Raw genomic sequence first — 21,455 nt, forward strand, 5'->3', positions numbered from 1 at the left:
GCTTACCTATGAAAAGGTTGTACTTAAAATTGTGATAATAACGTGGAAGCAATTCGCACAGAAACATTTTATAGTAACTGAAGCTTAACTTGAAGTTGAATTTCTGTTTTCCAGAGTTAAAAGAAATGAATATTAGAATCGTTTGTGCGATCTTTATGATGTTCCTGACGAAGACATCGTTCTCTTTGCTGTTCAAAACCGTATTATATAAAGAAACAGACGGACATCGATTAGCTGAAATTACTTATAACACCATCGGAAGCGTCCTCATCAACATTAGCAGTTGCTACCTGTATGGTGACAGGTGGGTTTTACTTAATGTAATATTTTATGGATTTTGCAGTGTAGCGTTAAGAAATTCGTGGCTTTTCTCTCGAATTTGGAGAAGTATAATAAATAGTTTTCAAGAGAGTTGTGCTTTCATCTAAGAAGTCTGGCTAAAAAGGTTTTAGGAATGACTTTATAAGTTAAAACTGAATTCGCAATTATTTGTTTTGTCTCATCAAAATAATTACTTTCGGCAGCTCTACATGAAGTGTTTTAATGTGTCACGACTGGATGCATTTCTTGAACTCATAAATACATGTCAATTTGATTGTTCTTTTTAGAATGGACTTCCTCCAAAATGTCTCTTTCAGCGAAATTTCCATACCTGGAAACAGAAGTAAGAGGGAACCAAACTGTAGGATCTGGAGGATGTTCTATCTGTAGGATCCACTTTCAGTCAGAAATTGACTCACTGACGACGTAGAGTGAGCCAAGGCGTTGTCGGTCAGACAATTCATAATTAATCATCGCTTGTTGAGGGCATAACGCGATACCAGGAAATACGTTTCAGAACCGTTTCTACTCGTGATAGAGGAGGACAAATTCGAATAACTGGTAAGTTCAATTTTAACTTATAAAGTCACTCCTGAATTCTCCAGCCTCGCCGTCGTGCATAGTGTTAGATTATTGGTGAGGATACGATGTGTATTAATGACCCTGTATTTACAAGTGTAAGTTTCAATTAGTCGACATCTAACCCCAGAACATTGAGTAGGATCTCCACTGGAAGAAATTCTCCTGCAGCCTGTGCGAAACGAGCGGAACAGAGGAAGAAGCCCCCAAAGCCACGTGCAGACCTGAAAGCAATTAGGAATTACGATATTGCTAATCACTTTGATGGCGCTATTAAACCACAGGTAAATTTACTATTGAAGACCTTATAATCGATTTTAAAATGCAGTAAATTAAACCAGTCAGCTGGAAGCACTGAATAACCACTAATTGGAAAAATCGATAAACCCTTTAGTGTTAAATGCTGATCCGAGACATGTAGGGAGAGTCGCAGCATGGGTGTCATCCTTGTTTCTGGAGAAACTTCTGTGAGGCCAGTATTGTTCTGTTAATCATTGAGTTACTGTTTAAATTTTGATGTGGTTTCATAATTGTAAATGTCATGTTCTTTGTTTACAAATGTAAGCTTGAATTACTTTGCAGTTAAATCAAAACAATGAATATACTTTTTAATCATGACAAAGCCACATGTCAATAATTATATTTTAATGTTTTATTGATATTAAGACTGTTTTCATAAGCATTTAAATTTCAATCTGTACTTTTTCTTGTTATTGTTGTTGGAGTAGGATTTATTGACGCAAGGGCTGCTATGGCCAAATTGCACCTGTTTGGAGTGTTGGTCAATATATGAAAGGAGATAGGTCTAGAAGTGACTGTATACGTTAATCATTTTTAGATAAGTGAACGGTTCTGATAAATTTGCATCTTCTCCAAGTAGTTATATGGGTTAGTGAGGTTGCAGAGGTTTTTGTGAGTTAACTAGAGATCTGAAACATGCGATTCTAGCTAAATGGTAATGTGCACGCAATGATAATATGCTACACGGTAGGTATATAACTACAATGTTTTTCCTGTTATAATTACATTTCAAATTGTATCAATGCACAGTGATATTGGGCCTAAATCTGTAATGTTCTAGTTCATAAACAGACAGAAGGTTGAGTCAAACATAAACGAAAATTCCATTGTTTAAATTAAATTTAAACTACGCGCCGCCAGCCATGGATGTAAATTTGGTACCAATGCTTCTACTGAACAAACGATCCTTTGGCTATCCTGAATGTGTGTGTGAGGGTGGGGGAGTGGAGAGTTGCTCAACATCAGAAACAATATTGTGTTCATTTTAAAGGGTTTTTTTACACTCGGCCCTTCAACACTCCCACCTCCGAAGGAAGGCACCCGTAACCACAGGGCACCTCCGTAGCCAGGGGAAGGAGCAGCAGTACGTAGCACACGCTTCTTGATTAGACTGGGGTTCGAGCCCGTCACCACCAAATACGGAGGATGCGGAAAGGTCAGGGAATGATCACCGCATATCCCGGAGCAATATGGCCTTAGTTGCTAATGCTCCTAAAAACCAAATAACAACAACAACCGTAACCACATCAGCGAGGGTACATTGCAGCACAATCCTTTTAAAGTTACAAGTTAGCATTCGTAGAAGTGCATTTTGTCTGTTAATTTCGTATGTTCTTTGGGCGGTTTGCTTTGATGGTTTGGCGGGTTTGGGCAGCCTGGGACCGGGAGTGCTGCCACCCACCAGTCTTGCACTTCACTGGTGGATGCAGGATAGTGTATTTAACCACACAGAATGAGACAGTTAACTCCGGCCCGGCTCCTTGTGCCAGGGACAGGAGCCGGGTTGCGTTTGTCTATTTGATGGCTGTCACTGGTGGTAGAGAGGCCCAATACCCTCACAAGCCAGGCCAATACGGTTTAGAATTTTCTTTTGTTTTTGTATATAGTGAACACAGGTGGAGATAGGCGTAAGCCTGGGTGCCACCGACGACAAGATTATACATATATGATCAGTTTGCTTGTTTCGCTGAACGAAAAACACTCGCTCGAGACCAACTAACTCGACCACAGTGTGAAAAAAATCCTATAAAGTTCCCCTCGTCATTAACGTGATACAAGCCCAGACTTCGTCCATGAGATGTGAGGACGTGATTATAATTGGTACTACCCACTAGAACTAACTTGCCATGTCATAGTGCAAACGCAGATTCCGTCATGGTATGTGACATTCGAAAAATGACAACTTTTTGGTGAGTTTTGGAACTCAAGAAATTTTCTCAAAAAACCTCTCTACAAAAATAAAGCCTCAATTGCTGCAAGGGAAAACTGGAACTGGAATTCAGACGAGCATTTCCAGACTTTATACTCGAACAAATGTCAAATCGAAGTCTCGACATTATAAAAATTTCAGAGAAAACATTAAACTTACGAGAGTTCTATATCATTTGCTTCAATGAATAAAAAAATTGCTAGCATAGTGCAATACTGTTTTAAAATTCATGGTAAGGTGGTAAAGTTTATCACCGAAATTCTCACCTTCAGCCCACAGATCAATGGCGATATTCCCTTGGAAATTTGCACAGTTGTATGGGATTGACTGCACCGTTAAGGCATATCTAGACTGGCAGAAAATCGTTTTCTGCTATTAGTAATGCAAAAGTTGGATCATTTCATAAGAAAAAAAAATCTCTTTGCAACAGCATTAATATTAAAAAAACTCCAAATGCAGTATTTGGAGTATTTCGGCGTATCAAGCTGAAAAATTGACATGTTTTCAGTAATAGGAAATTGGATTATACTGTGATGAGTAGAAACCTCAGATCACGCTGTGATGTTGCGATATGCAGAGTTCAAATAGTGCCTCGCGATACGTTAAACATTTTCTTATTATATTCAGCTGTAATCGATTACAATGGTTCCAACACACAGTAGATGAAACGAATAAATCTTTATTGCCGAATACACACACTAACAGTGAAGTATGTACATATATAGAGGCCAAGTTCCCTCCACGGCCGGGGATTGACAGCATTAGTATACTATAGATTATTTCTAACTCACTCTGCGCGATTAGTACAGACTATAGAGCAGGGGTCGGCAACCTTTTTTGAGTGAAGAGCCATTTTTGATCTCATTAAAAAAAAAAAAAAAAGAGAGAGAGAGAGAGAATCCGATGAGCCGCACCTCAGCTCAAGCTAGTGGGGGGAGGGCAGGTTTAAGAAATAGAACAGAGTGGAAAGGTGTTTTATTAAAAAATATATATATTTATTAATACTGAGAAAACGTAACAAACATTCAATTAGGTAAGAATTAATGTGAATTTTGCTGCTGAACTTCTTGAGCGAGTCTCTCATAATTTTCATCTTTAAACATGCTGAGAGACTTGCATTGTTCAGACAGTTTCTTGATTTATTTTTAATATAGTTCATGTTCGAAAATATTTGCCTGCAGAAATACGTCGAACCAAATATTTTCAAATTTATGTGTGTCCTGTAAGCTACTCTACATATCTAACACAATTTGGCCTAGCTTTTTCAATTCACCTGTCGCCGTCCATTTGTCTATAATTGCAAGGGCAGCCTTTTGCCTCTACAAATCCTCAATTTCAGTTTTAAGGCATTTTAGTCTTGCACTTCATGTGTCCTTGATTTTTAAGTCCTCTAACTCCATTTTATATTGTGCTTCATGTGGGAAAAAAAGTTAAAGAGCCGCAGGTGGCCGACCCCTGCTGTAGAGTGATATCATCACCATCCTCCCCACACAGGGTAGAAAGGCTCGGGTTCGAATCCCATCAATGACGCGAAGAATGGGCTTTTTTTTCCCTCCATGACTGAGTTAGTCGTTCTCAGGCGTAGATAGCAAGATTTCCTTTCCCCCCCCCACACACAAAAGGAGTCTCCGTAGCCAGGTGGGAAGGAGCAGCAGTGCGTAGCACACGCTTCTTGATTAGACCGGGGTTCGAGCCCGTCACCACCAAATACGGAGGATGCGGAAAGGTCAAGGGAATGATCACCGCATAATCCCGGAGCAATATGGCCTTAGTTGCTAATGCTCCTAAAAAAAACCAAATAACAAAATACCCCCCCCCCCCACAAACTGGGGTTTTTCGTCCAGCAAAACAGGCAAATCGACCACAGAACACATGCAATCTACAAACACAATACAATACAAACACAAGTTTGGTTTAGTTTTACTCACTCTATACTAATGTTAGTATAGATTATATTATTAGTTATTATTACAATTGAAACAATACTTGTATATACCCTTCAGCACACTAAACAAGGAAAGATATTTTAACTGAATTTGCAAGTATCATTTAGTTACAATATTTAGAAATTGACTGAATTTGTAGTGATGGCTGCATTATAACATAAGAACAGCTCTATGTTTTTCCAGCAATATTTCTTATAGATAATGAATGTTTAAGGTCCATATAAAGTTACTGTGAAACCTAAGCATTTGCCGGGTAAAAATCTGTCAGCCATGTGCAACTTATTTCTATTGGTAGCTAGGTAAGGAGTCGCCAGAAAGGTACAGAGTGGAATCCTCCAGTGAACGCTATCCCATAGATCCGGAGCCGAAATACGTCCTATTAGCATATTTACATTGGCAGCGAGTCTTCTCTCAAAGATTGAACTATGAGCCTTGGGATTTTTAAGGATTGCGCCTAGGCTGCAGTCCTACTGGCAGGTGGCGCACCATGTTTATGAGCTGTACGCCTCGCCTGAACAGCCAGTATTCTTAAGCACACAATGGTTTCAGTGATACAGAGACCGACGAAGCCCATGTATCTGCCCCATACAAGATTGCTGAGTGGACAACTGTAAGAAACGCACCTAGGGTGAGATGGGACCTATCCAGTTATATTAAAGGAGGCAGTAAAGGAAATAAGCAAACCCTTAGCCATAATTATGAGAGCATCCTTGGACTCAGGGGAGGTACCCATGGACTGGAGATGTGCAAATGTGACCCCAAGTTTGGGGTCACATTTGCACATCTCCATTTGCCATTTGAGGATCAAAAGGCGACACAAATCATTACAGACCTGTTAGTTTAACTTCTGTTCCAGCGAAAGTAATGAGGCACTGGTTAAAGAAGCACTGCAGGATCATCTAGACAAGACTTCAGTTATAGCTCGGACACAGCATGGGTTTGTTAATGGGAGGTTTTGTCTGACTAATTTGATTGCATTCTATGATGTGGTCAGAAAGGATCTGGATACAAAGAATAATTTTAATATCATATATTTGGATCTTAGAAAGGCTTTTGATACTGTTGCACATGGAAGACTGCTGCACAAATTGGAGCAGTGTGGCACTGGAGGCAAATTTCTGCTATGGATAAAGGGATGGTTGAGTGGGAGAAGACAGAGAGTGGTAATCAATGGACACTGTTCTTCGTGGACTAATGTTATTAGTGGAGTCCCCCGGGGTTCAGTGTTGGGTCCATTGTTGTTTTCTGTATTTATTAATATTTATGATGGTTTATCAGGCCTAATGTCCAAGTTCTGTGATTAATGTTTTAAAGGTATACTATAATTCAATTGTATTCGCTCTCTGTGAGGTATCTACCCAGTTAATAGAGGCCCTATATCACCTTAAGCCGTCGTAATTTCCTTTTTCTGAAATTATAACCCATTCTTTAACTACTGCTAGCTCTCTTCATCGTTCACCGTAGAACTCCACGATGACTCCCTGCTACTGGTTCCAGTACTGCCAGCCCTATTATGTCATCTGGTTAATGGGCGATGATGAGTTCTAGAATATTCTTTTTCTCTGACATGCTGATACAAATAACAATGATCTAGTTGATTTAAAAATGTTGTCCTCCATGTCGAGTTTCCTTTCCATTTGCTCCAATCAATTAGAGGCAAATTAAAATCACCCGCAATAAGACATTCACGCTTATTTGCCCATTCCGTTTGCGCGTAGAGGCTCTGATCATAATCTTCACAATCACCTGGCCTGTAGATTACTCCCACTCTCATTATACCTTTGCTTCCAATACAGATTCTATACTAGCATACAAAGCGCTTGAATCCCCCTAAATCTTTCGTCGCGCTCAGGCTGCTTCTGATAAGAAGCATGACCCCATCACCCCTTCTATCTGTCCTATCCTTCCTAAATACTTTGTACATACTGTACTGAAACTCATCATCTCCTCTCTCCGGGTGGCACCACGTTTCCGTAATCCCTGTTATGTCAGTGTTACTTGTCCTGACCAGCAGTTCGAATTCACTCATTTTATTGACGACACTTATGATATTACTATACAAACAATTAAGACTTGTGTTCTTCTATAGTTATCTACCCTGACACAGCCCCTTGAAGTTATTTAAGCTTGCTTCCCTGGCATTAGCTACCCGCTCATTTGAAACATTTCTTCCGTCAGAACATCTTGCTAATATGATCTGTTGCGGTAACAAAAAAGAGCTCTGAGGTATGTGCAAGAGTTTAACATATATTATCAGATAAACGCATATCTATATTACTCTTGTCCCCCTGAACCTTTAAGGTATCATCAATACTGCCAAAAACCATTCCACCACCTTTGTTTAAATATATACCGTTTCTACAAAACAGATTCCTTCTACCTACAAGTGGGGTCCAAGGTGATAAAATCTCCCCCCCCCCAAAAAAAAAAGCCTTGCAGAGTCCTTCAAGTCTTGAGTTAATCCACAAGGCTTTCAGCAGATAATCCCTCCTATCGTGTCTAGGAAGAATTTCAGATACATAGACATTGTGACCGAACTAGCAGCATTTCTTCAGCATGGTCCGATATTTGTATGCTTAATATCATTAATCCCCACATGAATAATAAAATTCTCTTTACCCCACCCCTTAAAATCTGACAGTCTGTTTGATGACATCATTAATAGTTGTACCCGGCAGACATACCCTGGTTCTAGTTCACCTATCCTTATTACAAAATAATTCCACGTTTTCCCTGACAATGGAGTTTCTTAATAGAACAAAGTCCTTCTGAACCAGAGCAGTTTTCACTTGGTTATTCTTCTCTGGGGCCCGAATCGGAAGTGCATCGCTTGGTAGGTTACTAGAGTCTTGAGACCCTGACCAGCTCCCAGTTACATTATTCTCTAGGGTAAGCACCCGTTTTTTCAGTAACTCAAATTGTCCTTGCAATGCACCAAATTTTAACTTTAGATATGTACACTCCGTACAATGGTGACAAAGAAAAGAATCGCCAGGTGAGCTATGATTATCAACTAGGTCGACCTTGGGATACATGCCACAGGTTCTGCAAAGGGTGAAATCATGATTCATCAGCTATTTCCCTATGAGTCATAATACCCTCTGACGAATTGTTGAAGGTAGATCTTGTCACAACCATTGTTAAATTATTCTATTTATAATATTATAAACATTAAATTGACAATTTTACAAAAATTTAAATTTACGTTACAATATATTAAATAAATTATTTAAAAGCAATCTAACCTCTCTAATCCTAATCAGCTCCACTAATCCCCTCTAATCTTAAGTCTTCTGTAGACACTATGAAGAGCACCACGAAACACGTCTGCTTGCCACGAATGCAGTTTTATGTCTGTATTATACTATGGAAGTCCTGTTTGTGGTTTAAGCAAGTAGTAAGAAAAAAAAAGACTACTAGGCTTTTGTCCTTCCAAAGATTCGCACAGTTTTCGACGCAGCAGATGTAGCAACAGAATTCAGCCAGTAAATCATTAAGGTGACTATCAAGATCACAGTACCGGAAGCCGTCTAAAGGAAATGATTTTATTGTGGGTGTAGTGCGAACGGCAATTTTTCAGCATATTTCTATTTTTTTTTATGTATTTTTCCTCTTTTCAATATATATTCATATAATACGATTTGAAAGCATAAGCAAAGGAGTGAAGAAATCTTCGGAGAAAAATAGAAAGCAACTCCACTATGTCTCCAAAAGATGAAGACCATCATTGATTGCGGAGTCGAAGTCCCAGTAATTCAGTTACAATACAAAACTTACAATAGCCCTATGTCCTTTGCTGTCGTTGTTGCAGGACAAAGGTTTTCGACCTTTTTTTTAATAACGCCCCCCTACTCAATTTTCTGCCTGTTAGATCCGATTCTCTCCTTGTGTGTGTGTGTATATATATATATATATATATATATATATATATATATATATATATATAATATTAAAAAATATATGTTACACCATAGTTATTACAATAATATAACTATAAACAAAATTAAAATTCATAATACCAGTTATGGATTTTAAGTAAACATCAATTATAGATCATCACAAAACTAAAAAGATACCGTACCCTTTTTATAATGAAATAAAAATAAATATAAATAATAATAAAAAAAGTTTAAGTAACTTAAACCCAAATTACGTGGCGCCCCTGGAGTGTTGTTGAGGCACTTCGGTTGAACACCACTGTTGTAGGGTTTTAGACGCATGAGCAAATTAGGCTCTATTGCATCGTATATAATATGTCTGTAAAGTGTGTGTTCTGTGGTCGATTTGCTGTTTGCTGAAAGAAAAACTCGAGCTGCTATATCATTTGCACTTGCAGTAGATATAACAGATTGTGAGTGTTCGTGGAAATTATAAAGAAGGAATGTAGAACACTCCCCCAACAAAAAAAAAAAAAAAATTATAAAATTAAATTCTTTTTATACTTCAGGGAAGCCACATAAAGGTAAAAAAAATTAGCAAGATAGAGATACATGATTAAAAAGTCTAATAAAAAGGGTCCGTCGCAAAGAACGGCTTTACACACTAATTGCCTCATTACATCACAGGTTCTACATTAGTACTTCAATAATTGTTGTTGTTTGTTTATTTTTTGAGTTAAAGAAAAGCGACTAAAGCGACTATTGCTTAAATAAGTAGCATATTTGAAAATAGGCCATTTGGTATCACGTATTCTACTTTGAAGAGCATTCAATATTTACAGGTAATTCTATTCGTATGTTATCGAATCAATCTCACAACCGTAGTGAAAGCTCGCAGATATGCTGTTTTTAACTTTAATTTTAAAATAATATATTGTATGGAAGTTTATTTAAATGTATTTCTTCCCCTTTTCCCTTCACTTAAGCAATGCAATTGAAGAAGTTCTGAAAGCCAACCAGTATTCAAGCATCGTTGAGACAAATAGTTCATACATGGATACACTAGTCAACCAATGTATGGAACAGACAGTGAGCACTTTGCTTGATCCACTTGTCAAGCGATTATTTATATATCCAGGTAAATATATTTGCAAGTTGTTACATATCCAGATATTTAGTTTGTACTAATTATTAGACAGAATTATATAAGTTAACATGAAGTCCACAGGTTTAATAATATACATTATTTATTTGTAAAAGAAAAAGAGAAGTTTACCTCAATATGATACTCTCCAGCAATTAAAACGAAAACAATTCCTTGAGGTTGTCAAAGACATTCTCTCATATGCCAACCAAGCTGGACTTGTAACATGGGAGTCTAAAACGCTGATGGAACTGATATTCGGGTGACATTCAAGTCAAGTGGACCCAATTTCGGCGAGGTCCGATCTGTCTGTGACTAGCCAAATCCTCTGCTTGCACCTTCACGATAGTGGTACTGGTAGTAATCCTGGGTATAACCTCCATGCACAAGCACACTGTGGGCACAAGCACACCCAGGTGTGAACCAACGTAAACAGGGGTTGAGGTGTGGCCCTCACACCACATGGACGAATGCCGCCCCTCTGTGTTACCAAGAAATACTAGGTGGTATATGACTCTCATCTACCGGTGCAATACCACCACACTTTGCTTACTGGAGGTTTGAAGTGGTGAAACCCATGCTTAGTCTCCAGAGCTAAGTTACGGTCAATCCTTCCCCATCTCTTCCATCATGAAGTAAGACTGATGACTTTTGAGGTTATGATGAACATCATGGTGAGATCCAATCTCCCTTACATTTCGGGGGTACAGCTCTAAAACAGTGTTCGCAGGCCGACCGCTAGTTAGTACACAGGACCGAACCTATTGGTAACTCTTTAGGAGGCTTCCGGATCAGCTAGTGTATAATCTCTGAGTAGTGTATTGTTGAGGCCACGTTATGTCAAGGATCTGGGTGTATTCTTACCATGTGTACACCATATCCAAAATTTTCATTACTTCATACAGCATGTCCCCCCCCACTTTTTCTTACTATTCAATACACAATGAATTGTTAAACTAATAGAGTAAGCTTATCTGCGAAAAGACCTAAACCTCCAAAGCACTTCCTAGTTCATTTCACAAATATACGTGTTCTCAATTCTAATCTCAACGATGTCCATTTCCACTTGCAGCTGCCAAACCCCATGTACTTTTTCTGACAGAATCTCAGTTATCGGTTGATTCAACTACTGCTCATTTCAGTTGCCCAAATTATTCGCTCTATGATTCCTTTTGCCTAAAAAGTGGTACTTGTGCATATCTCCGTTCCGATATTCCATGTGAGAGACTTGGTAATTTGGAATATCCTCTTTTCGATCTTCTCTCGCTTAAAATCTCTCTACCTCATTGTGTCAAATTCAACTCCACTAATCACGTGGAGCTCTTTGACTTCCTCTCTTTGCAACTTGACTTTCTCCACTCCAACTTTCCTAACAGTGGGGTAATTTTCCTTGGTGATTTTAATGTTCACAACTCCAGCTAGCTTCCGTTTTCTAGTCACACTGACCCAGCTGGTCGAGATGCTGAGGCTTCTGCAATTACTAGTGCAACAACCTTGCACAGATTGTTCATTTACCTACAAGAATACCGGAAAATCCTAACCATACAGCCAACACGCTTGATCTATTTCTCACGAACAACTCTTCTAAGTACACGGTCGAAGTGAGTGGTCCTTTAGGAACCTCAGGTCACAATTTGGTGATTGTCTCTTCTCCAATGGAGCCTTTATGTCATGGATAATCCCAGCCTCGTATTGTTTGGTATTACAAGAATGCAAAATGGGATCACCTTGCGAGATTTCTTTTCCTTGGTCGGATTACTGTTTCAAAACTTCTGACGTCAACTTTTGCTCAGATCGTGCCAGTGAAATTATTCTTGTAGGAATGGAATCCTTTATTCCACACTCCAATTTAAAATCTCGTACTTTGGTTTTCCAATAAATGTTCTAAAGCTGTTCAAGAGAAGAATTGCATATCGTAATTGGCTTGTTTCCAATTCTTCAGTTTCATTTTCTGACTATACCAAAGCTCGCAACAATCGTAAAGCAGTTATTAATCAGTCAAAACTAGATTTTGAACAGGCTAAGAGTAGAAGACTTGCTTCTTGCCCTAATGGTAGCCGAACATTCTGGTCTCTTGCCAAAGCTATTGGCCGCAACGTTTGCCCATCTCTGCTCCCACCTCTGTCAAAACCAGATGATTCTGTTGTCACTTCAGCCAAAAATAAATCTGACCTGCTAGCATGCCATTTTTATTCCAACTCATGTATTAATGATTTTGGTAAAACACCTCCCACCATTCCCAACACGCTCCATTCAATGCCTCCTGTAGTCTTCCGTCAAAAGGATGTCAGAAGGATTGTGACGAATTTTGATGCTAAGAAAGCTCTAGGTTCTGATGGTATTTCTCCACTTGTTCTCAAAACCTGTGCTCCTGAACTTACTCCTGCTCTCTGCCGCCTTTTTTCACTTTCTTATTCCAAAGGTGTTTTTCCTTCTGCTTGGAAATTTGCTCATATCCAGCCAGTTCCTAAAAAAGGGTAACAAATCCCTCCCATCCAATTATCGTCCCATTGCAATTACTTCTACTCTTTCTAAAGTAATGGAGAAATCAATTAACCGCCAACTCTTAAATTATCTAGAAACCTTCCGTCTGATCAACGATCGCCAGTATGGTTTCCGTTATTGTCGATCCACCGGAGATATTCTGGCTTATGATACCCATTTAGGGAAATATTCAATGGATATCAATGGAAATGTTCGGTGAAACACAAGCAGTTGCTCTTGACATCTCAAAGGCTTTCGATCGTGTTTGGCATAAAGGTCTTCTAAACAAAAATACATCTTATGGTTTGCCAAATGTTTTTTTCTAATTGGTTATCCAGTTTTCTCTCTGATCGCTCACCGACGGTGATGGTAGATGGCTCTCTGTCTTCTAACTTCTCCACTAATGCCTTAAAAAGTACTGAACCTTGTTCCCCAAGGTTCAGTACTTTTCTCCACCCTTTTCCTCTTGTATATGAATGACCTTTTATTGACTGGAAATCTTATCCATAGTTTTGCCCATGATATCACATTGCATTCCACTTTCCATTTTGAGAAACCTTGCCATGCGCAATCAGCTTCAACTTCTTGAATATCCGCTACCAATTCCTTAAATGCTGCCATGATGGGAAATTACTGCTGGCTTCTTAAGAAGAAAAGCAAAATAGACTATAACAAAAACCTTCTCAAGAAAATATTTCTAAGGAAACAGAACTTATATAGTACATTACATGTTTGCATAAAGCATTTTAAAATTAATAAGACCCATTTTTAAGATAGCATATGAATTATTGTATATTTGAAGTTAGTCGCTTGTATATCTTTCAATGAAGACGTAATAGAAACATAATTTTGGTAATTTTGAAACCAAAGGAACAAATTGCTTTAAAATATTCAACTTTTGCTCTAAAAGTATGATATTTTTTCTTTTTTTTTTTAGCCGGTGTTATTAATTAGTTGTTTAATACCAGCAACATGTAGAAAATATTTTTTTCGTTACCAAACGTTTCCCAGCCCTCTTTTACTCCGCGTCGGTAGCACAGTGGCCGTTATCACCATCCTCCCACAGTGAGTGGAGAAGGCCGGGGTTCGAATCCCGCCAATGACGCAGGGAACTTGTGTTTTTTTTTTTTTTCCCGCCCAACAAAACAGCACAGAGAACATATGCAATTTACGGACAATAATACACTTGGGCAGATGAATTAATTTTCGGGTGGCTCTAGTATAAACACACAAATCCCCTCTTACTTTGAAGTCTTCTACTACAAATTAAGGGGGGGGTTACTTATACTATCAATTAAGACGTCCATCGACACAACCTTGCAATTACTGCTATTTTGTTTTTTTTTTTCTGGTTGCGAAAAATTGGCTAAAATATTAGGAAATAGAGAAAATGACTGTAAAAGAGTAGCTCTATTACGTCAATTTACTTGGAATGAAACTAGAATAACTGATTTATCTTTATTTTCAGGCACTAAATGGTGTGGACCTGGTAACGTGTCTAGTAATTATGATGACCTCGGTCCCGCGACGGAGACAGATATGTGCTGCCGAGATCATGATTATTGCAATGATACAATAGCACCCAACGGGGAAAATCATGGGTTGCAGAATAACGGCTTGTTTACAATGTAAGTGCTGAACTATATTTACAGGTAGCTTTATTATTTGAAGGCAATAATAGAAATTCATAATATACAATAAATGTAAACCAAAAATCAGGACAAGTTGAATAGTTTCTGTAATAGAGCAGGTAAGATGGGGTTTCTTCTTTAAATGCTTGTACATCAGATAAATGTAAACGCGCGATTGTAGCCGAGTAGGCAACCTATCAGTACAGAGTTACGTCGCGTTTTCAAATCCACGAGTATCACAAAATATTGCAATATTCTTTTTTTCTGTCTTGTAAATTGCTCTGATCCTATATAGCCGTCCTGGATTATAAACGGAAACTTTTATCTTTTTTATGAATTATGTTTTACTGGCTTATTAAAAGTTCTTGTGACCTTTGGATCATCCTATATATATGCAGAATGTCCATAAAGTTCACGTGCACTTTAAAACTGCAATAACTTAGATTCTATGCAAGATAAAAACAATCTGTAAAATGCACTGTAAAAGGTAATTTATTCTAGTTTTATGTACAAAAATAATTACTTTAATTTTTAAAAAAACACAATTTACTCTAATTTTCTTTTTAAAATTTTTTTCCAGCTAATCTACCGACAAGAGATGGTTTCAATAGAAAAGAAACTGAACTGTGTCCCTCTAGCAAGCAGAGATTGTCTTTAATAGCAGTTTAGAAGAAAATTTACGACACGTTATGCAAAAGGAATCTGCACAGAAATTCAATTTAAAACTAGATGAAGTTTAAAAAGTCTAGTTCTGTTAATAAGCTATGAACTGGAAGGCACAGATTAAATTAGGAGGCTGTCCATCTGTCGAAGATTTTCAGAAAAGCCCATGAAAAGAGGGGCATTTCTTGGAACTCTATGTTCTTAAAGCAACAGTGCACAAAATTCTTTGAGTGAGATTGCACAAGGGACCTTACAAGATTCAAGTGTATCAAATGTCGCTGGAAGAGAACTACCATGCAGGATTAACTTTTATGTCATGGGTATAATTAAAACGTCGAAAATGGAATCTTATTTGTTGGCAATGTAATGTTTAGTGATGAAGCAATGTTTCGCATTAGTGGCAAAGGTTATTACTATAATTGCCCTATTCGGGACACACAGCAATCATAAAAAGTCTAGGAACATTAAAGGGATTCCCCGAAAGTCAATGTCTGGTGTGCCCTATACTGAACCTAAGCTACTGCAGTTTTGTTTTAAAGTGCACAAGGACGTTACACTCTGTACACTGGTACTTAAAAGTAAAGATATTAAAAAATTCGCACATTTACTGTCAATGGAACTGAAATTATGAGCACCGAATAAACGATGAAAATGCAAATGTGGATATCGTTATATTATGCAAATACGTGTTGTTTTAATTGAGCAATTCGACTTTTCACAGGTATCCATCACACATGAGTAACGTTTAATGATCCAGTGGAACAGAGATGCTCTATGAGTGACTGATTGCAGTGAAGATCAGGGTCTAAAGAAAAGTGGAAGTAGCAAGGATTCTGACTTTCCACTTAAATGTGATATCGTAATTGAAGCAACAGTTCTGAAACACAAGAGAAGTATCTTCAAGAGCTGCAAAAGCTCGATCAAGAGTTACAACGCCAGTAGGTAACCATATCTGCCTCTGGCAAAGGAGACAGTAACTATCTTCCAAGTCTGCAGCCTCTTTGGCCAAATAGCTCCTGCAGGAACTATTCCAAGGAAGGAGAAGTCTCTATATCAGATACGCCATGATCTCTCTCTCTCTCTCTCTCTCTCTCTCTCTCTCTCTCTCTCTCTCTCTCTTTTTCCCCTCGTCACAGAAAAGAGCCAGTTTCAATTAGTGTTGTGGGCATATAATCACAACAACAGCCAGAAGCTTTATATTTCTGATTTACAATCCAGGTTATAATAATACATATTCGTAGTAACGTAGATATGCTGTATACAGAATTTTCCGAGAGGTATGTCACAAATGAGATGTCCACCAAGGTCTAAAGATCTGAGTGCAATTGACTATTGTATTGTATATCAGGATGCTCCCAAAAGACAACTTGAAATCGTTACCCCCTCCGTAGCCGAATGTTCAGGAGCGGGAGTGCAATAGCACACGCTCTTTGAGTAGATCGGGGTTCAAACTCCTGACTGCTAAATACGGTCGATCTGCCAACCCGCACTGGACCAGCGTGGCAGATTATGGTCCAATTCCCTAAACATGAATCGTGGAGGAGGCTTCCATCCTGCAGTGGTTTGATGATGGCTGCAGTTTTTTTTTTTTTTTTTAACCCCAGAAACTTTCATGAGTATGGAAATACTCTCTTAGAAAAGTAGGTTTCAACACCGTCAACAGCCTTGAAAACTTTAATTTTATTTTTTTAATAAGAACAGAGCACAAGCGGCATTAGGACCTATAGTACTTAGTACCGTGCATGGATTGAAGGTTGAGATAATGAAAAAAAATACTTGTTGACATTAGATTTGAATTTCTGTAGACGTAATTTGTAATTTTTAGGGAATATATATATAAATGAGGAAGAAGAATAGTTGGGTCTGTGAGTTTGAAGTTGGACAGAAAAACAATATTGACTGGTTGCAGCACATGTTCGGACTGGTTTTAAAGATAGACCAGAAATTATAGAAGCCACGTCAGAAGAATAATGTCCGTAGAAGTATCTATAGAAAAGGCATGCAGCAGAAACAGAACGTCTATGAGACAGAGAATGGAGAGAGACTCTGTTAGAGATGATTCATTAATTAACCTAACTGGCCTCTTTTGAATGGAATCTAGAAGCATGAGAGCGGATCTGGGGACCCCCCCCCCCCCAGATGTGAAAACAATATTGCATGACAGGACGGATTTGCGATTTATGCAGAGTGAACAGCCGTTTGAAAGAAAACTAACGTCGAGAGAGAAAGAGAAATCTTTTAGATGCAGAGGAAGCAATATTAAAAAAAAATTTTCTTATTTATACTCCGGCACGACCACCAGGTCAGCGAAGTTTACAATAAATCTATCAATACAAAAATGATAATCGTATTTATTTAGCAGTCACGGGCTTGAACCCCAGTCCACCCAAAGAACGTGTGCTACTGCACTGGGCTCCTGACCACTCGGACTCGGCTACGTCAGGCCTGCTGTGGAAATGTCAAGAGAGAGAATAGAGGGTCAGAGTAATCCCCAATAGAGATACATGATCTTGCCTAGAAATAAGAGTGTCATCGAAGATAAGCATAGGAACAGAAGAATCCTTCTTGAGGGATATAAGTCAGGACTGAGTTATAGAAGGATTGAAGTCGGCTAAGTTATTTTTGTCCCACTGCAGAATTACATGTAAATCAGCATTTAAGGAATTGGTAGTGGATATTCGAGAAGTTGAAGCTGTTTTAGCAGGGCAAGGTTCTTCAAACTGGAAGGTGGAATGCAATGTGCTATCATCATCAAAACCATGGATAGGATTTCTGGTTAATGGAAGAAACAATTGAACTAGTATTAGTGGAGAAGTTAGAAGGCAGAGAGCCATCTATCGTTACCAGCAGTGATCAGTCAGAGAGAAACCCGGATACCCAATTGCAAATATCAGTTGGCAAATCATAAGATGGAAGTTTATTTAGAATACCTTTATACCAAACACGATGAAAAGCCTTTGAAATGTCAAGAGCAACTGCTTGAGTTACACCAAACCTTTCCACATTCAATTTGTCCATAGATGGGAAACATAAGCCGGAATATCACCAGTGGATCGACACTGACGGAATCCATATTGGGAATCGTTTGATCAGACGGAAGGTTTCCAGATAGTTTAATAGATTTCTCCATTACTTTAGTAAGAGTAGAAGTGCGATTGGATAATAATTGGATGGTAGGGATTAGCAAAATTTTAAGCAGAAGGGAAAACATCTTTAGAATAAGAAAGTGAAAAAAGGCCACACAGAACAGGAGTAAGCTCAGGAGCACAGGTTTTGAGAACAAATGGAGAAATACCATCACGACCTGGAGTTTTCTTACAATAAAGATTCTTCAAAATCCTTCTGACATTCTTTTGACGGAAGACAACAGGAGGTATTAATGGACTGGGAATGGTAGGAGATGGTTTATCAAGGTCATTAATACATGATTTAGAAGAAAAGGAGAATGTTAGCAATTAACTTTACCTTTGTCTGGAGTGGCAATAGAACCATCTGGTTTTGAGAGCGGTGGGAATAGAGATCGGCAAAAGTTACGCCCAATAGCTTTGGCAAGAGATCAGAATGCTCGACTACCATTTGGACAAGAAGCAAGTTTTCTACTCTTAGGTTATTTGAAATCCGGTTTGGATTGATTAATAATTCCTTTACGATTATTGCGAGTTTCGGTGTAAACAGAAAATGAAGCTGGAGATTTGGGTACATAATATAGTAACCCGTTCTGAGTGTTTCCTCACTGTTAAGGGCAATGATACCCCCTATTTAAGTTCTACCACCTCTTTATTTGGACATTCATTTTCGGGGTCGAATGAGTTAATTTGCATATTTCAGAAATTATACGCTTCGCTTATAATTTCCATACAATACTGTTCATTCATAATACAATGTACAGGCAGGCCTCGCTTAACGCGAGTTCGATTAACACGGTTTTCAGTTACCGCGATTTGAAAAAAATGATACCACTTTTTACTTTACGCGATGCAAATTTCCAGTTAACGCGATCTTTTATTTGTGATAGTTGAAAAAGATTCGAATCGCGCACTAAATGTCTGACTGCCAATAAACAAGCGTTTGCCCGCTTCCCGCCTCAGTGTTCCATCAGCTAAGTAGACGTGTTACTTGTTTGTCTCCACCTAATAAAGTCACGTGCAGACGTATTTAAAAATTCTAATTTTCTACCCCTGTTAATTATGGATAAAAGAAAGAGTGAAAAACAACGTAATTGTAATAAATAAAAAAAAAAACGAAAAGTTATTACTTTAGCTGATAAACTTGAAGTTATTAAAAAACATGAACGTGGTGCAAACCAAGCGAAAATCGTACGAGATGTAGGATACAGTAAGTTTACCGTACGAACTATTTGAGTCGTAAGGACGAATATAAAGAGAAAGGTAAAGTTTCATCATCATCTTTTGTCTTACAAAATACCAGAAACAGAACTCCAATAATGATTGAAATGGAAAGTCTTCAAATTGAAATGCAATCAAAAAAGGATTCCATTATCTAAGGACAATATTGAGAGCAAAGCTATTACTAAGCTCAAACCTTTTTACTAAGCTCAAAGAAACAAAATATCAAGGGGAGACTGAAACGTTTGTTGCTAGTTCATGGGTTTGGACTTTTCAAAAATCGAGCACGACTGCATAATGTTAAAGTAACAAGGGAAGCTGATAGTGCTGATGAAGATGCTGCAGCCAACTTTCCTGCAGAATTGCAAAAAAAATCATTCAGGATGCTGAATGACGATCGGCAAATATTTAATGTAGACGAAACGGGCGTATTTTGGAAACGGATGCCAACTAAAACTTATTTGGCTGCAAATGAAGCATCGCAGCCTGGGTATAAAGTCTCAAAAGATCGACTAACACTTTTATTAGGAGGTAACGCTGAAGGTGATTTTAAATTGAAGCCCATGCTTGTGTACCGTGCACAAAATCCTAGGGCTTTAAAAGGATACAGCCATCGCACTCTTCCAGTCATTTTTCGTTCAAATAAAAAAGCATGGATGACCAAAGCCCTATTTGAAGACTGGTTTACGTCTTATTTCTGTCCAACAGTTGAAGCCTATTGCAAGAAAAATAATCTTACTTTTAAAGCTCTGTTTCTTTTAGATAATGCACCTGGACATCCTTCTGCACTTGGTGACTTAAATTAAAATGTGAAAGTTGTTTTTTTACCGGCGAATACGACTTCGTTATTGCAACCCATGGACCAGGGGACGATTGCAACTTTCAAGGCTTTCTATCTCCGCAGAACCTTTGCACAGGCACTTGAAGCTACAACAGGAGATAATGCAATTTCTGTACCAGAATTTTGGAAAAAATATAACATACGAGTGGCCATTGAAAACATTCATGCAGCATAGGAAGAAGTGACAGCCAGCAATATGAGAGCAGTTTGGAAGCATCTTTTACCCCGCGCAAACGATTTTATTTGCTTCAAAGATGCAGTTCAAAAAGTTATTGAAGACATAACTAATATTGGTAATGACCTTGGTTTCAAAGGCTTAGATGCGGCTAACGTTCGAGAATCACTGAATTCGCATTTAGAACAGCTAAGTGACAATGATCTCCTTCAAATAGAGCAACAGCGTGCGCACGAAGAAGCTGAAGAAAAAGAGTGTGAGGCAGATGAAAATGTTACCTCAAAGGAGATAACGGTAAAAGAACTAGGCGAAATCTTTCGTATCGCAGAGAACGTTAAACAAACAGGTAATGGATGTTGATCCTAACATCGAAAGAAGCATGCTATTTCGCCAGGGCCTAGAGAAGCTTGTTATCGGCTATCGGAAATTGTATAATGAAAAAACGAAAGCCAAAACTGTTCAAACGACTGTGTTCAAATATTTCCGTAGCAAATAGTTAGTTTCTCCATTATAAATTTTGAGCAATAAACATTCAATTCTATAATTTTTATTATCTTTTACATGGCATGCAGTTAAAAAGTTATTTAAAAAGTATTTTTAAAATTCTTTATGGACATTCCAGAAGGTCAAGGACAAATTATAATTTTTCCTATTGATTATTATATTCGATTAACGCGATTCCGTTTTGCGAGATGCGCTCGCGGGACGAATTAATCGCGTTAATCGAGGCCAGCCTGTACTTCGAGACTAAACTCAACTGACTTCTATTAACAATTCGCCACCATTGCAGTTTTATCACTGACACCTCAACGTACGAGGCGTCAGTTTATTGTGTCAGTTGCAGTAATTATATGTTTTCGGTTTGTTTGCTATATGTTTGCTAGACAAAAAACCTGAGTTTCCATAGGAAAAAACAAACTAAACCCTCACCTGAGGCTGACTAACTCAGACCGTTATGAAGGTGGGAATTCCTCGTATTACGGGCGGAATTCCAATTCATTCTTTTCCACCAATGTTTCAGGATCGCGATTATAATCACTACGCAACTTGCGAGGGAGGGCACTGTACGTGATTAGGTAGAAAATTGCATTGTACGATATTAATGGAAACTAGTGCGCACATTTCAAAGCCACTGGCAGGAAAAACTAACAATCTTTCTAACAATGTACTGTTACACGTATTTTTCTTTGTCTTATAGGCTACTTAACCATTCTGTA

General features: G+C 38.3%; 1 protein-coding gene across 1 annotated transcript in view; it reads left to right on the plus strand.

Annotated features, from left to right (window-relative positions):
- The first annotated feature begins 201 nt into the window (after positions 1-201).
- The window catches only part of LOC150080757 (phospholipase A2-like), a 73,687-nt gene continuing 52,433 nt past the window's right edge, over positions 202-21,455 (plus strand). Inside the window, exons 1-3 of the mRNA XM_090380809.1 lie at positions 202-304; positions 9,941-10,092; positions 14,051-14,210. Coding sequence (XP_090236935.1) covers positions 10,008-10,092; positions 14,051-14,210 — 245 coding nt within the window. The 5' untranslated portion in view covers positions 202-304; positions 9,941-10,007. The remainder of the gene's footprint in view (positions 305-9,940; positions 10,093-14,050; positions 14,211-21,455) is intronic.

The sequence above is a fragment of the Mastigoproctus giganteus genome, chromosome 9 (genome assembly GCF_048544385.1).
Source record: "Mastigoproctus giganteus isolate SK-2022 chromosome 9, ASM4854438v1, whole genome shotgun sequence".
NCBI classification, from domain to species: Eukaryota; Metazoa; Arthropoda; class Arachnida; order Uropygi; family Thelyphonidae; genus Mastigoproctus; species Mastigoproctus giganteus.